The sequence below is a fragment of the Rhipicephalus sanguineus genome, chromosome 7 (assembly GCF_013339695.2).
Source record: "Rhipicephalus sanguineus isolate Rsan-2018 chromosome 7, BIME_Rsan_1.4, whole genome shotgun sequence".
Lineage (NCBI taxonomy): Eukaryota > Metazoa > Arthropoda > Arachnida > Ixodida > Ixodidae > Rhipicephalus > Rhipicephalus sanguineus.
In genome coordinates this window covers 58,094,538-58,111,921 of record NC_051182.1, presented here as the reverse complement: position 1 = coordinate 58,111,921, position 17,384 = coordinate 58,094,538, and the positions used below count along the sequence as shown (strand labels likewise).

General features: G+C 45.9%; 1 protein-coding gene across 1 annotated transcript in view; it reads right to left on the bottom strand.

Annotated features, from left to right (window-relative positions):
- Window positions 1–17,384, bottom strand: part of LOC119398707 (fatty acid synthase-like) — a 116,377-nt gene that overhangs the window by 44,423 nt on the left and 54,570 nt on the right. Inside the window, exons 13-17 of the mRNA XM_049417398.1 lie at window positions 10,272–10,526; window positions 8,025–8,198; window positions 5,517–6,735; window positions 2,818–2,972; window positions 315–537 (exon numbers count right to left, since the gene is read on the bottom strand). Coding sequence (XP_049273355.1) covers window positions 315–537; window positions 2,818–2,972; window positions 5,517–6,735; window positions 8,025–8,198; window positions 10,272–10,526 — 2,026 coding nt within the window. The remainder of the gene's footprint in view (window positions 1–314; window positions 538–2,817; window positions 2,973–5,516; window positions 6,736–8,024; window positions 8,199–10,271; window positions 10,527–17,384) is intronic.

Below are 17,384 nucleotides of genomic sequence, written 5' to 3'. Positions count from 1 at the left end.
AAAGAGTCAGAATGCCTTCGAGATCATGAGAAGCAGGATATATTGTTCATTTGTCACGGCTTTATTATTGTATGTGGATGGGCCAGGCACTGCGTTTTTTTCTGAATAAAAACTAGTCGCCCAGTCGCGAGTCTACGCCTGTCCTCGTTCTCTTCTTGTCCGTGTCTTTTTTTGGGCAGCACATTGTTTTACTTCTTAAATCTCACGGTTCCGTTTTGATGAGCAAATCAGTATGGACCATGACCATCAGCATCATTTGCAACCTCACCGGGGTACTGCAGCAGGCTCATAGGTGCGCCATAGTTACCAGACACTTACCTAGGGAGTCATCCTGGTTGACTTTACCAGTGGCAATCATGACGTCACGGATGTTAACAGTGGCGTAGTACACGTCACACATCAGTTCCCCGATGGTTGTCTTCTGAGAGGGTGAGATGTAGCGCAACGGCGACTCGTACCATTGCAAGCTTGACAAGTCTCCGCGTGTCTTGAAGTGAAGATAGGCGAACTGTGTGGCAGTCTTTGCCTCTCCATCTGCTATGAATTGGAGAAGCAGGAGAAGCCCCGATGTTTGCTGAGCTTGGCACATTACACATTTTCGACTAATTCTTTCGAAGCTTCCACAACTGAGCGATAAGACCAATCGAGTAGTCCATGCCAGCGAGGAGTGCACGGAACCGTGGCTGCTAGAGCCACCTCGTCAAGGTGCTTAGTGTAGTATCTATTTTTGACTGACCATTTCTTGTCCAGAAATATAAGTAAAGCATTATTCAATAAAAAAACAAGATAGTTTATTGCGAACGTAGTGAACACTGCAGTAAAACAGACGTTTGCAATCTCGCTTTAATCTTCTAACAGCGAGCCTTAACAGTTTGAAAGTAATTTAGAATTTCAGTGGGGCAAATAATTTCAACAAGACTAGTACCATGTACGTGCCTTAAAAAATTTAGTTGAAATTCAGCACTCGTGTCGTCCGCTCTTTCTATTCTTCTTTAGTGTTCATGTGTGTGCGCTGTTTTATGATGAGGATATGCGTACCGTTTTTTGTCAATAAATAAAAAATAAACTGATGCGAATTGGTTTTATTGCATCCAGTAACAATTTCACCACGTTTGACATTGTCAATTCTAACAAAGAAATAATAATAACTTTCTGTATTACTTATATGATCTGAATGCGTACTTGCATGGTATTTTGTTTATAATGTTAACTAATGAAAATTAGGCCTTTGGGCTTCGACTCTTGTACGTAACGAATATTTTCTACAAAGAGAAAACATAAAAAGAATGGCGGGTCGGCCATATTAGCCAGGGTAGTTTCGCTATATCCAATTGTTTTTTATACGTTTTCCTCTTTTTGGCTACAACTGGCCCTTGCGTTATTGAACAGCATATATGTCTATAGCAAAAATAGGATTAGATGTTTCATTTAATACGGTGGCATAAAAGAACCCGCGTCGCAAAGGATGCGTTGTGGTTGTCAGCGGTGTTCGTGAGTGAGAATTCTCGATGGTTGTGAAGGATAAAGGCAACGGATCCAGCCAAAATTGAACTGAGGCATACTCTCTGGGAGTAAAGTATTCTACCACCTTGCCACACCAGTACTTTGAACTGCTTCTAAAAAACACGGAACCAGTTTCAAGCTTCGTCAATGTTGGTGTCGTGTCGGGAGAATAGTCACGTCAACATCTGTAATATTGCGTGGCCGAAGCGCAGCATCGCGCCAGGCGTCACAGCATCTGAAATGCTTAACGAGTGGACGGCTTAAAGCCGTCCACTCATTACAATATGCATTACACGACATTGTTTGAATTTCTTGGTTAATATACAACTTTAGTATCTCGCTGAGGACAAATGTTAACACAGGGAGTACCGGTTGTCGAAAATTGCGTTCAATGAAATTGAAGTATTTATTAGCAAGGAAACCGTGTAGAACATGCTTGACGAACCCAAAGTATTAAACATCGTTCTTCAAGTGACGATCGAGGTAAACAGATTTCCGAATGAATGCTGATGAGTTATTGAATTGTGCAAAATATAACGCTGACATTGCGAACTTATGAAGAAACGTCTTCAACTACACTTGCCCTGAAGAATGTACCACACTGCGGATTAGTACATAACGAAAAACATTGTGCTGAAATACTGCTCTGTCGACGGTCAGAAACACGCCCCAGATACTAGTGCTTCTGGGACGTGTTTCTGACCGTCGCACTTGTGTCCTATGCAGCATGTGAATTGCTCAATGTACCTTGTGAACACGAAGTTTTGCGAAAGAGTCCGTGCTTCATTACCTAAAGTCGATTTGTTCTAGCTTGATCAATCTGCAGGATGTGTATTGATCAGTCAAGACAACATCTTTCCGACCATATTGGCAGTGGTTCCGTAAAATGAAACATGGGAGTGTGTAGTTTCCTAATATGGGCATAAATGAAACTAGCAGTAGTAAAAGTGAAGTTGGAAACTAAATCTTTAATAGGGTCAAGCCCTGACAGAGTGCGAGGAAAATGAAAACGCAGTGATTCTAAAAGACCCTAGTAGAACATGGAGTCTTCCCATGCTGACGTCACCGTAGTCCCGTTAACAGGATTGTCATCTTCTCCAAAGAGAACAAGTGTAACGTGAATCGGTAGCTGTTGTAGGGGCAGCAACACTTGATTGGACGAAATGGTGTGATAATTAATAGTACTTCAGTACTGTGGTAGAACAGATATATCAGAATCTGTGACTTAGAACACCAAATTGGCATGAGCTAAGTTTACCGTCATCATTCTTGGCATGTAAACCATTATGTAAAACAGGGAGCTAGGCAACTTACACGAATCAATGCTACGGTACCGAAAGCATCCCCACTGTCCGTCGCGGTAGACGTTCATCACTAAGTCGTTCTCGATGATATCCTTGTACGCAGGGTTGCTCGGGCTGAAGTCGACTACCTTGTTCCCACCATTCGTGGTGGCATCGAATACACACCTGCGTAAAACGGTAGAAACAGATGGTCACATAAACTTGGTTCAGTGCGTGAAAACGGGACGAGTAAAGTGAAAAACACGAGAACTCAGCGCGGGGTCCCTGACTATTTCGCAAACAAAAAGACGGTATATACCTGGCGCGTATTCACACTTGGCTACTCGATAAAAGAGGAGCTTCAGAGCACTGATAGAAAAGGTATTCCTAGCTCTTTATCCGACGCCTCCTTGCCTAAAGCTCGCTGCCTTTGTCAATTAGTCATGCGTGAGTGTCTGCCTGGTGTATTTTAAGCTTCTTTATTCAGCTTCGTGCTTAAGTACGTGTTCGTGTTCGACTGTTTCTTGTGTCGTCTTCGCGCATTTCACTGTAAGTTCCAACGTACGAACGAGCCACGCTTAGCACACGTGGTTGATATAGCTTGCACGTTTCTCCCGAATGCAAGGTGTTTGCTTCGGGTTGGAAAACGACACATCAAGTGGCGAATCTCCCTATATAGTCTCCATGGCTATTAGAACGTGCGCGCTAATTAAGGCGACAGCCTTAGTTGCCTCATCAAACGTAAGAAGTGGCCATCGGTGGTGGTTTATTCGGCGGCGTGAGCGTCAACACGAACGTTGCAAAAAGCATCATCATGTGATGACGTCATGATGGCCTCACAGATCGCAACAATTTCTGGCGTTCTCATGACGTCACTGTGACGTCACATAACGTGAATTCACATGATTACGTCATCACATGACATTCAAGGATGGTCAAAGGTGGCCCTATTCCAGAGGCTTAGCAAAATCACGTCAGGTGCAGAAAATTTGCAGTGCCTTCGATTCCTGAAGCAGTGTAACTCCACGTTAGGTGCAAAAAGCTTTCGTGGGGAGGGGGATGAGAAGCGTTACAAGAACAAATGGCTGGGAGCCGTCATAGGCGAATGCATAACGCAGCCTGTGACTTTTCATTCGTTTGTCCCAGTGTGCACTCGCAAAAGAACTATTAGTGGGAAAGTACCTACAATGCTGCATATGTGCTCCCATTTTAGGTGTGCCGTAATGGCCTGATGACAAAGGCTCTAAGTTACTGTACATGAAGGGATCGCGGATGTGACCCCTATAGCGTGGGTTTCCACACTGTGCGAATAGGTGCCAATGCGCGAAAAGAACTAGTGTAAGAAAAGTGCTAGGGAGTGATTGGCTCCGTGAGTAAGTGAAACAATCATTAAATTAAAGAGAAACCACAGGGTCATTCGACCAGTCCTGGGCTCGGTTGTAGTCCTAAGTACAGGACCCCGTGAGCCGCGGCCGAGCTGGTCGCGAGTGTTTACGCAAAACAGCAAAGTTTTCCATTGATGGACGGTTTGGCGTAGAATTGGTGGTTGGAGCGTATGAGTTGAGATGTCCAAGTGGAGCTGTACAGCGCAGTCGGGGAATTGCTATATGGGCCTTCCTGCTGGTATTCTACCGGGTACAGGAGAGATCTATCGTGCGGCGTGAAATTGTGCTTATTCGCGGATGCCGCCATGACATCCTGCATGTTAGTTCTTCCCAATTTATTTTTCTTTCTTCGAAACAAAAGCAGACTTCTACCATATCGACAATATCATCTGTGAATGCGTACATAACACATTCATTAGAATGATACAATCTTTAGATAATGCATTCGAGAATATCACAATGCAGATGGGAAGATACAAATTTTCGCATCTATGTGGATGGTATGTGGAACTTATGCTGCACGAGGAACGCATGATAGCTACCGACAAAAACGTTTACCTCACAAATCAAAACGCAAGTCGCGGAAGAAAGAGGATGCGGCTTTATCGCGGCTTCCTCGGGCGAAGGAGGATGAAGGGGCGAGTGTGGGGGAGTTCCGTCGCACAGGCAGTGACTAGGAAAGTTGGTGAAAAGGCCGTGATCGCGAGTGCTATCTCTACAGACATCACCAGACGGTTTCTGCCATTGTATATGCTGCGCTCTCACCATGTACGAAACGTTCAGGTGAGAAATAATAAACCGCTGCACTTCCTGGAGCGGCCGTATTCTTTTACGCTAGCGTTTTTGTAAAATTACGCGAGTTCGGAGCCTGAAGGAGTCAGCTGCTAGCCTTACTTCTTATATTATTCTAATTCGCTGCTATCCTGTTCATTGCTTCGCCCTGGCGGTCAAAGTGTGACTTTTTTCAGGCATCTTTGCACAAGTTTCCACACATGGGAGTGGCCTTCCAAGGGAAAAAAACTGGTGACATCAGACAGCTCCTAAGTCTACATTGTAACGTGGTCAATATCCTGAAGTGCGTCAGGAAAATAGTGATGGAAGGTGCCACAGCATATCGAAAGAAGGACAAAGTAGAACAGACACATAGAAGCGTATGAGCTTTTTTAAATATTTTGTGGGGTCCTTGACCGACGTGCGTTGCCACATTCCGTCATACCTAAGCCAATAGCCCAACAGTTTGTTTACAGACGTTCACGGCACTCTTGATAGATTTGCAGTGCATTTCTTTTCTATAAGAGAGCACCAGCGAGGCCAAGGGAGTGCGATATCGCATGCAGGCACGTACCTTATGAGACGTCCGCCAGTCTCCTGTAGAAGACAATTTGTTAAACCCAGGATGCCATTGATACCGGCATCTTCGCCGAGCAGCCAGATGTTCTCTCTGGTTGGTTTGTGGACACATTCAGCAACCTTCTCCTTCAGCATCTCAACCCAGTTGAAGCTGCTGTTCTGCACCTTGATAACCGCCGACCTTGAGACATCGATGGATAATGTCACTTTCTTAAACAATAGCAGCACGAAGAGGTTGTTGGATTTCAGTCCCACTAGCCGAAATCCGCAAGCTTTGAACATTGCTCTTGTTGCATCTTCTGAATAAACTTGAAAAGGAACTCCGCTGACTTTCGATAGAACTACTTCGGCCGCTGTCAATGTTGTCCGGTGGGAAACGAGAACGAAACCTTCTGCCTTGCAATGGGAGTACATTTCTTTAGCCAATGGAAACAGATCATCAGAACTGGTCATAATGCCGCAGGAAGCTAACACCAAGTCAGTCTCGGGCAACTTTTCTCCCGAGAGAGAACGGTCCCGAGCAAGCACTGCTGCGCCTTTGGGGACTTGGTCAGAAGAAAGGATGTCTGGATTTGGGTGAGTGATGGTGTACGCTGTCTTTCGATAGGCATCGTGCAAGGATAGTAAAGCGCACACCCATGGAGTCATGAGTGTGACATTTTCGTCGACCGCCACCTCTAGCACATGGAGTTTTTTGAAGCTTGTATTTTCCACCACTATGTCAAGCAGGTATCTCAAGGGGTCACCTGCTAGGATGCTAGTGTTAAGTAAGTCCTGCTCAAGAACTTTTCTCGAGGTCAATATAGCTGATTTAACATTTTCAGCCAGTGTCGCAGATCCATTGACTTGGTTACGCATGTTGAGGAGTAGCTCTAACAAGCCAGAGTTTGATGCAGTATTCTTAGCGTGCCGATCCAAAAGTTCATCTGGCAGCTCACGGCCTCCCTTGATTATTCGGCTGAATTTCTCGTATTCTTCACAAGGTTGGAGGGTGCGCAGCATGATGCCACGACAAATGTCAGCGTATTCTCGCACCATGTTCTCCCGTTCCCGTCTTGCGACTTCATTGTCCTGGTAAGGCACGAAGCAGTACTCTTCCAAGACTGGAACCTGCTGGATAGGCCGCCGCGGTACGCTGACAAGTTTTAGGCCTTCTACTTCGACGCCTGCAGCACGGCGCATGTTGAGATACGGGCAATAGACGGCGTCCACACCTGCACACGTGAAATTCAAAGCGTCTAATCAAAGGGACAATCCCGCGTACTCACCTGTGCGCTTTAAAAACCATTCGCGAACTGATAGCGCCCACATAATGCACATTTATTACTTTATGTCTACTTGTTATCCACTTAACTGACTGGCAGAAAACAATACGTTCCTAAAGGACAGATATTTCTTTGTACCTCGAGTAAATCGATCGCGTTAAGTCTTAAAATTTTTTTATTGGAGGGAAGTGAAAGGACAGTTTAAAACACAGCTCTTGCGCAAACTCCTGGTCACAGACTATAGAAAAATCTGCGTGAATTTTTGACGTACCAAATTATTATTCTCGTACATTCTAGCTATGCACGTCCACTTTTTGGACTGCATGACCGCAATAGTTGTCTATGAAAACTAGTGGTTGAGACTAAGATATAGAAAAAGTCATCAGATGCATATAAAAATAATGTGATAACGAGCGATGGACAGATAAAAACCGGGCGGGCAAAGCACATGTCCTTGTCCAGCTTCCTTTTATCAGTCGTCCACTGATGCATTTTTGTACATTTCGGTATGGAATAAAGATAGCCCGGATGGAGAGATTGCTTGTAAACGCTTTTACACTCAAAGACACCGTACACTAGACTTCCGCTTAGGCTGTGGTAGATATAGATGTTCAGAATATGGTGAGAATTATAATTCACACCGTTATATAACAAAGATAATTTATTAAAAGGACACAAAAGCGCAAAACGATTTTTCTCATACTATTTAAGTACTCTTTCACGATACCAAAAACACCACGCTTGCTGCAAGAAGACGCTTAGTGAGAAAACGCGCAAAAACAAAAAGTGGGCGGCGACGACACCTTGAAGCTTCCGCACCATTCGCCGTGACGTCACAACTTTTAACGGCGCCTACTAGAGACTACGTAGTTCCTAATTGGCAAAAATGAAGTATATTGTCCTCAGAGGGGGCCATAGACTTAACATAACAAGTTTAGGGTAATTTTGTTTAGCCAATGGCGCCAAAATACGAAATATAAGCACTTTCCGATCTGTGACGTCATGCCGAGAGAATTCAGCAGGAAACCTAAAAACGAAACTTTGAACTTGATTTTTATAAGCCAATGACGGCGAAATCAACGACATTAGTGTTCTTAGCCCGATTTATTGATCTAAACCTATTCAATGTTTCTCTTTAGTGTCCCTTTAATACCAAGGAGATAATCATAGGTGCCCCTGAATTAACGTGCACATGCATATTCATATAATCAATTTCACTGTGATAAGCTCGAACTTACCCTTTTCTCCAACAGCCTCTGTCATGTCTGCCTGCACCTTGGGGTCAATACGACACGACTGTATAGTGACAGGCAATTCAAATGTCCTTTGTGGATTCCAGATGGAACCGAAGTGCATGAGTGCATCCAGGAAGGTCACCCAGTTGTTCTTCCATTTCAGCCTGGTGCAAGGTTCTGAATAGCAGCAACGCACAAATGAAGCACATGCAACAAATGAGCGCTCAGCAAGGACTTAGAATATGCTGACAAGGTTGACATATGTGCTAAAAACACTGCGTTACAGTGAGCACTGAAAGAATTCAAGACTGAGTTTGTCCAAATGAGAGCAATAAGGAGCGTATATAACACACTTGCAAGCCAGATTTTTCCGAGTACATCATTAAAAGAGAGAGAGAATAAGAATAAAAGAAAGGCGGGAGGTTAACCAGGGCTGAGCCCGGTAGGCTACCCTGCACTGGGGAAGGGGGGAGGGGGAAGGAAAGTTAGAGAGGAGGAGAGAAAGGTCACTCTTTCAGCCAACGTAAGAGTTCGGCGTTTGACATCACAAACGGGGAAGCAGTTCCGTGTTCTTGAGAAAACGCAACAGCGCTTTCGTTGCCTTTCGGAACTGTGATGGGCAGCCCCATGGCCCAATATTTTCGCGACAGTGAAAGCGCTTCCATCCATTTGATTTAGTGCAGTGCTGAGGTGAAGCCTCTCGTTTGGTTCTTTACCTCGCTATTAGGCTGAACTTTCATTTTACAGATGCGTTTGCATGTACATGGCTGATGAACAGCGCAAGTAAACTACTTCAGGTACCGGGATGATTCTTCATATTTCTCAATCTATACACGAACGCTCAGAAATGTACAGTCACTACAGGTATATGCGAAGTCTGATTTTCCAGGAAAACTCATTTACGTAATGGTTAAAACCAGAACATGACCTGACGGTAACAGTGAAACTGATATGCTTGCATAAAGTGTATTTAATGAAACATGTAGCACCATACATTCGTCCAGCAAAAAGAGAACGATTAACAGCGGGGTTTTTTAAGCTCGAACAAACTCCATTAATCGCGAAAAAGTTATTATCGTCATCAACCGGTTCGCGCTCTCTTCGCTCTCTTCTTCCTATTCTTTATCTTATGCTTCGCTCTTAGAACACATACTCCAATTTGTACGGCATGGGAAGCAATAACTCTGATGGGCGAGGGAACGAGTGCGGCGAGAGGAAAGGGGAGGAGGAGATAGAAAAGAAGAGCTAGAAAGACAGAGAAAGAGAGAAATCTAGAGAAAGAGATATACTGAAGCAGACACAAAAATAGAGAAAAAAAAAGACAGCGAGAAAGAGAGAAAAAAGAGAGAAAGTTAGAGAATCAACGAAAGAGAGAAAAAGAAATTGAGAGAGAGAGCAAGAAAAAAGGAGGAAGAAAAAGAGAGATAAAACGAGCGAGAAACATATAGTAGAGAGGGAAAGAAATAAATAAAAATAGAGACAAAACAAGATAGAAAAAAAGAGTGAAAGAGAGAAAGAGAAGAAGAGGAGAAGAGAAAATAGAGATAAACAACGAAGGCCCCCCAGCACCGCACTTCCTTCGGGCTTGGCACAACTAGTGCGAAGCTGGTTCAATTTCGAAAAATGTTTGAGTCTTCAACTCATACTTGGAGTTTGAAGACTTAGCACTGACAAGCTCGCACTTCTCTGATAGATTGGATTTACTTGATGGCTTATACCATTACTATTCGGAACGCCTGTGCGCGTAGGTCCGCAAACTGACTCATGAGTCCACTCACTCAGGCTCAGTTTGAGCCGTAACATTGAGTCTCAGTGAGTCCTGGTGAGTTTGAGTCCGAGTGAGTTCGGCTGAGACAAATTTTTGTGAGTGTGAGTCCCAGTGAGCCTAAGCGCAAAATATATTTCGTGGGTGAGTCTGAGTGAGCTCCAAATTTTTTTGTCGACTCATGCCCGTAGGACTATGCGCCAATGAGTTTCTTCACGATTGCGGTGAAGGTTCGTTCTTGGTCTAGTGCACAAAAAGGTGAAATTTTGAGCAGCGTTAGCCTTAACCGACTTGAGTTTTTCTCTAGCACACTTGGTTAAGTTAATGAAACAAATGTTATAGCGTACGTGCGTCATAACCTAACGTGTCTCCAAATATCTCGTGCAATTAGTGCTGCAACGGTACGAATGCTAAATTTTCTAGCATTCGACCAATATACAAAGGTTTGCCTGAAATTTGGCGTTCTCACTAACTGTTCGCCTTACTTTTCGAGTTACCCTTCAGGACACCCCGGAAGGCTCCATAGAACTCGTATCCGCGGAGCCTGAGTTCTTTGTAGACGTCGGCAGAGCCCATATCGTAAGCAATGGTCTCCCCTGAGGTGCCTGGAGGTTCCTTGAGCAGTACCGTCTCGCCTTCCTGGGCCATGCGGATGCGTCCTTTAGCCACAACAGCTCGGGACTCACAAACTTCAAACTCTCCAGACATCGGCATCAATGTGACCTGCATTTTGAGAGAGCCTGCGAGCAATGTGGTCTTGGCTGAGTATTGTGAATTGATCCCACTTCGTAATATGATCTTTAGGTAACAGAGAACGATCACTTCCGTTCAATGATAGCTACAAATTGAACAATACTTTTCTGTACACTGATGACTTGCGTCTAGAGCACAGATGTAATTTGAGATAGTGTCGATAATGGAAGATGAAATTATGAATTTCAATTTGTGCGCAGTCAGCCTCGAAAGAGTGCGCTTCCTCACTCACAGTGAGGGTAAAAAATGCTGGCAATGGCGACTTCGGAAAAAAATTGAAGCCTAGTTTTGTCCTAATTTTTGTTCTTTAACAAGAAACGCTATATTCTATCAGGATTCTTGATATTCACGTTTCTTCATAACAGATACGTCTACTTCGTGAGGATCTTAATTGAGGTGTCAAAGGGAACCGTTCTGCGTTTTACTGGGAAGGTGGAAATTTCCTAAAACTAATCACATTCTATACATTAACGCTTGGGTTCTGCCAAAAAATGTTTGTTAGGACATTAATGTATTCAGGAATTTCTTCATCAAGGAAGAGGAAACTAATTATTATCTATACTTCCATAAATTCATTCAGGTGAATAAAGCAGTCCAGGCCATTATAGATGTCGCGAATGAAAACAAATGTCATAGGACCTGCAGCTGAAATCAGTGGGCCATATATTTCCTGCACGTTTTTGAAGCGACACAATATTACGATTGATGTATAATTTTCGTCGCTCGGTGGCCCAAGAACCTCGGCTTTAGTGACGTACAAGCAGCTTAATTGAGCTCGTGGTTGTTTTCAGGAACGATGGAATTCATCACGGCAGGAACCTACACACTGTTCTTGGCTTTGCAGCTGTTTAGAAAGCATACAGTTATTTAGAATATATCGTTGGGATTCTTCTGAATTAAAATTTATCTTGCGTGCTATTTGACGATTCGAAAGTGCTTTCGTCAAGAATTGTATGAATCTTCGCTGGGCATGATACATTTTTGCCGTAAAGTATCCTTCTGCGGCTTTTGCTTAGTGACCTGCCTCAGTGCGCTCTCAAGGCTTCTGCAGCGTGTACCCTTGTGCAAAGGTGCTCCAAGCAGAGAGCGCCCAATTTTAACGGATTTGATTGAAACATTTTCACAAAACCCCCAAGACAGATCCGAGTGAACCAAGCACTTCTTACAATCGTAAGAAGTGCTTGGTTCCCTCGAATCTGTGTCGAGTCGCGAATGCAAAAACAATAATGCCCAATTCAATCACCAAGCGGGCAACCAGAATCGGCAGCAGCAGCAGCAGCAGCAGCAGCAGCAGCAGCAGCAGCAGCAGCAGCAGCCTGCGATGCCAATGCCGCGTGTGATCGACGTCCGTCTCGACTGTTGTGTTGGCTGGTGCGCCATTGATAAACGCACTCTGCGAAGTGCGCATGCGCCACTAGGTGTTAAAAGCAGAGTGCCGCTTGCTATCGGTGCTCTTTCTTGCCCGAGCCACGAACCCACAAGCATGGGTCAATAAACGTCGTTCACCCGGAACTTGTCTGGTCCTTTCGGCATGTCTGTTGCAAAACGTAACACTTGGGGACGAAAATGGGATCTTGATGAGTTGCACAGCGTCAAGGAAGGCAAGCGTTCTTGGCATTCAGCCCAAGGTCGATCCAACCGCTTTTCGCTTCGGGCGAAAAGCGTTTCAGAACCTATTGCCAACAACACCAGCAAGGAGAATTACGGGTGCTGCGATTGAAGCGCGACTATGTTTGGAGGGAACAAACACTAATACCGAAAAACCAAGTTTTATTCAAGGGCGAAGCAATCTTTATGTTTTACAAGTTACATTTATTTCCTGAACAATATTATGTAGGAGCAATGTGCCAAGGATGTAGGATAGTGTTTAATTATTACGAAAAACCTTTTTCTTAGCGCCCCCTGAAGAGAGGCGCACGTCATGTTATTCAGTGCAGCCCTTGCGGTGCATCGAAAGGCGCGCTCGTAAACTCGTCTGCAACGACACGCCCCTTCACGTGTTCTGGTGTTTCGCACTTGCATGCGTTATGGAATTGTTGTGGTGAGAATTCGATTTTGGTGTTCTCGAAGTTGCGAGGTGCGTTTCATCTTTGGTGAACGTGTTGGCTGCGGTGTTGAACGGGCAACGGCAGGACGCGGCTAACATTTGACGCCGAACGCTTTCCTCGGTACTCGCGGAAACGATGTGGTGTTCCAAGATTGCAATAGCAACACGCGTATGCCTGGCGAGCCTTCTCTTTTAGATAAGACACCGGGGCAACGGTTCAAAGTAGTGTGCTTGCTGGATTTTCATGGATCAGTATTCCTGCTGCCCGGTTTCCTTCGTGAACACGCAGTGCCTACTTTATTTCCTGCTATCGGTGAACAGATCGCCAAGTTATCTGTCGCGCTACAATTCGCATGTCTTGATACGTTACACGTAAGGTTAATTTATCGGAACCTAAGACAACATAGGGCATATGTAGTGTACGCACATTTTGTACTTATTACGACATTTGTTGCGCAAAGTGTAGGTGTTGCGCATTGTGTAGGATGTGATAAAATTGCGTTATCGTGACCATTGAATAAAACTGAAATATCATTATTTTGTCGTGACCAGGAGTCATTTCTTCTCATTAGAACTCAAGCACACATGCAATGCGCTCTTTAAGTCCCCTGCACATGTGCGAAGCAAATAAGCAACGCTGCAAACATGAGAGGTACGCTGCTGCCTACTTCGCTTCGCTGCCTGCTGCCTACCCTATAGAAGGTGACACCAACGCAGAATAAAAGCTCCAAGACTAAGGTTTTTTGCTAAAGCCAAGGCGAATTGAACGGCGGTATACTTAAACACCGCTGTTTATTCACAGGTCGATATTAGTTTAGCTAGCGTTGGCTTGAAGCGCACTCGCCAAGGGGACAGACTTTTGAGCTAGTTGGTTTGTTACGTTCATTGAAGCCATAACGCTGATAAGACAGGGACCACAGAAAGAGGACAGGACGTGCACGTCCTGTCCTATTTCTGTGGTCTCTGTCTTATCAGCGCTATGGCTTCAGTGAACTCGCCAAGGGGTTGCCGGCTCGCCGTAGCGCGAGTCCTTAGCGATAAGGGGCCCAAGAAAAATATTTTGATGTCAAATTTTGCGCTAGTGACAACAAAATGACGTCACTTTTTACCGGATATTGCATCACATCCGCTTTATTTTTTTCCGCCGGAAGCGTTCCCTCCTCACACAGATGGCGGTGAGCCCCATGAGCAGCTGATGAGGCGCCATTTTTTGAACGTATGGGCTTCTATGGAAGCTTCGCTTTCAGCCTCAGTTCAGGATCGGCGATTGAAGAGTGCTGCATTTTTTTTCGCTGACTGAAATCACGAACGAAGAAGCCAGTGCAGGTTCGACGCAGTTTACTGCTCAACTGGGCCAGATGGAACCATTCGACGTTTCCACGAATGACTGGGCGTCGTACGAAGAGCGGCTACCATCGTTTCTAATCGTCAACCGTGTTCCCGAAGGTGACAGAGTACATGCATTCCTGAACATAATGGGTCCCAGAACCTACAGTATTCTGAAATCACTGGTCGCCCCGGAGCTGCCTTCAACGAAGAGCTTCGAGGTACTGAAGATGACCCTGGGGGACCATCTGTCGCCGAAACCTTCGGTCATCGGCGAGCAAGCGAAGTTCCACAGGAGGCAGCAAGTCGAAGGCGAGTCCATTTCTGATTACGTTGCCGAGCTACGGAAGCTAGCACGAACCTGTGATTTTGGAATCTCGTTAGACGAATCCCTCTGGGATCGCTTCGTGGGCGGTTTCTTAAGAGAGGATATGCAGCGAGTGTTGTTCACTGAGGACGGCAACTCACGATTCAGAGAGCGTAGAGTGCGCACTGGCTATGGAGGCGGCCACTAAAAGCACTGCTGAAGCCCGCACGGGTGTGCCGGCAGCCAACCCCATGCATAAAGTAGAGGTGGCTTCGAGTGTCCAGTCACAGGCTTGTTTTCGCTGCGGTTCGCCGAAACATTTCGGCACAGCATGTACCCAATTAACCGATAAACACTATAGGTGCAACAAAAGGGGCCGCCTTCAATGAGTCTGCCGTAGCACCTCCGGCACGTCGCGTGGGAAACGCCCCAGCAAGAGCCCTGTAAAAAGATTAGCGGTGGTATCCCACTCAGAAGTGGTAGCCGTAAAGGGTGTATCTGCTGCCAGTATTGAGCCTATCATGGTACCGATGAAAGTAAATTATGTGGCAGCGTCTATGGAGCTAGACACAGGTGCCGCCGTCACAGTCATGCCTTTCAAACAATACCGCCAACTTTTTTCACCAACCAGACTCAAGCAGACAGAAGTCATGTTGCGCACCTACACAGGAGCCCTGGCGATTTCAAAATGCGTCCTACAGGTCAAGGTGCAGCATGGCGGCAACACGGCAAGCCTGCGTTTATACGTCGTCGACCAGGAGGGACCGCCATTGCTAGGTCGGGAATGGCTTTAGGCAATCAGGCTCGAGTGGAGAAAAATCTGGAACGTCCGCCATCTGCCAAGGTCAGAGCTGCCCATTTCTTGTCGTTTAGAAGAAAGGCTACGCGCTGTGATCCAAAGTACGACTCTTTTTAAAGATGAGCTAGGCATTATTACCGAAGAAAAGGTCGAGTTGTATTTCAAGCCTAATCAGGCACCGAGGATTATCAATGCAAGAAACGTGCCATTCGCACTGCAAAAGGTGGTCGAGGCTGAGCTTTCCAAGATGGCAAAAATGGGCATCAAAACAGCCGTTGCCACATCAGATTACGCCACGTCAGTGGTACCTGTTATCTAGAAAGACCGTGGCATACGCCTCTCTGGCGATTATAAGACGACAGTGAATCCGTGCCTTGACGTCACCCGTTATCCCCTGTCGAAGGTCGATGAATTGTTCGCGGCTCTCTTTGGAGGCACGCATTTTCAAAGATCGACCTAAACCGCGCTTACCAGCAAGTGGTGATGTCTGATGCCTCAAAGCAATTCCTAACCTTGAATACGCACAATGGATTGTGCGTTGTCAACAGATTACATTTTGGAATCGCTTCCGCGGCGGGTATTTTCCAAAAGATAATGGACACCATGGGTCTCAAGGATGTTTGCTGCTACCAAGATGATATTTTGGTAACGGGGAAAAAACAGAGGACCACTTAGCCAATCTCGAAGCGCGGCTACAGCGTCTTCAAACCAAGGCGTCAGGTTAAAGCAAGAGAAGTGCTCATTTTTCCGAAGCGAACTTCACTACTTTGGCCACAAAATCAGCGCTGACGGCATTTCCCCATTGTCAGATAAAGTCCACGCACTTCTCCAGGCACCAGAGCCGAAGTCAAAGAAGCAGCTTGAATTTTTGTTGGCCAATATCAACTATTACAGCAAGTTCGTGCCCGCTACCTTAGCTAAACCATTTTACAGGCTTCTGCAGAAAAAGGTAGCGTGACACTGGGATGAGCATGCTGGAAAAGCGTTCAACCAAGTGAAAACTATGCTGGCTCAACCACCTACGCTCGCACACTATGATCCTGAAAGACAACTTAGGCTGCAAGCGACGCGTCACAGTATAGTGTAGGAGCCGTCCTATTTCATGTCTACGATGACGGCAGGGCACGACCCATTGCTTACGCTTCAAGAACGCTATCCGAAGCGGTAAAGAAATAGAGTCAACTGCAGAAGGAAGCGTTAGCCATCATTTTTTTTTTTTGGTGTAAAGAAGTTCCACTTGTATCTCTATGGGCGCTCAGCGACCTTGGTCACAGAACATAGGCCTCTTCAAACAATATTGGGCCCGACAACTGGAAGTCCCACCATCGCGGCTGCTCGGTTGCAACGTAGGGCCGTGACTTTGGCAGTATACTCGTACAGTCTTATCTTCAAGAAATAAAGCGAGAACGCGGAAGCCAATTTCTGCTCATGTCTGCCACTGCCAGATGTTGAAGCGGAAACTAAAGAAACAGAAGAAGCGTTTTATTCATTGCGATTGCACTCGTTGCCTGTTTCTAGTCGAGATGTCGTGGTTGCCACGAGTAAAGACCGAATTCTTTGTCAAGTGAAGGAATTCACAAATGCTGGATGGCCCACGTCGATCACACATGAGCACTTGAGGCCTTTTTTTTTCGCAGGTGCAACGAGCTGATGGTGCATCAGGGATGCGTCATGCTGGGCGCAACAGTAGTCGTCCCTGCGAAGCTGGAAGGGTTCGTTCTGGACGAACTCCATGACGGCCATCCCGGCATCGTGCGCAGCAAAGAGCTAGCACGCAGCTACGTGTGGTGGCGAACGATTGTGGCGGACCTTGAACGTCGCATCAAAAGCTGCGCTAGTTTTGAAAAGCAACGTAACTCGCCATTCAGCGCACCTCTTCACCTGTGGTCATGGCGGACTTCACCGTCGCAGCGTGTTCACGTAGACTTTGCAGGGCCTTTTCAGAATACCATGCTTTTAGTAGTGGTCGACGCACATTCCAAATGACCAGATGTTTTCGAAATGCGCTCGACAACTGCAGAAAGCACGAAGCACGATTCGTTGTTTGACCGAGCTCTTCGCACGTTTTGGTTTCCTTGAAACCATTGTTTCCGATAATGGACCTCAATTTGTTTCGCAGGAGTTCAAGCACTTCGTGCAGGCAATGGGGACAAGGCACGTCCTCACGGCTCCTTACCACCGCAGCTCCAATGGGCTGGCTGAGCGTTTCGTTCAGACCCTAAAGAAGGCACTCCTCAAAGACGGCACAGGAGACACACTGCAGGTAAAGATGCATAAATTTTTGCTGTCGTATCGCAACACGCCGCATGCGACGAGTCGTGAATCACCAGCCACATTGCTCCTGGGACCACGCTTACGCAGCCGGC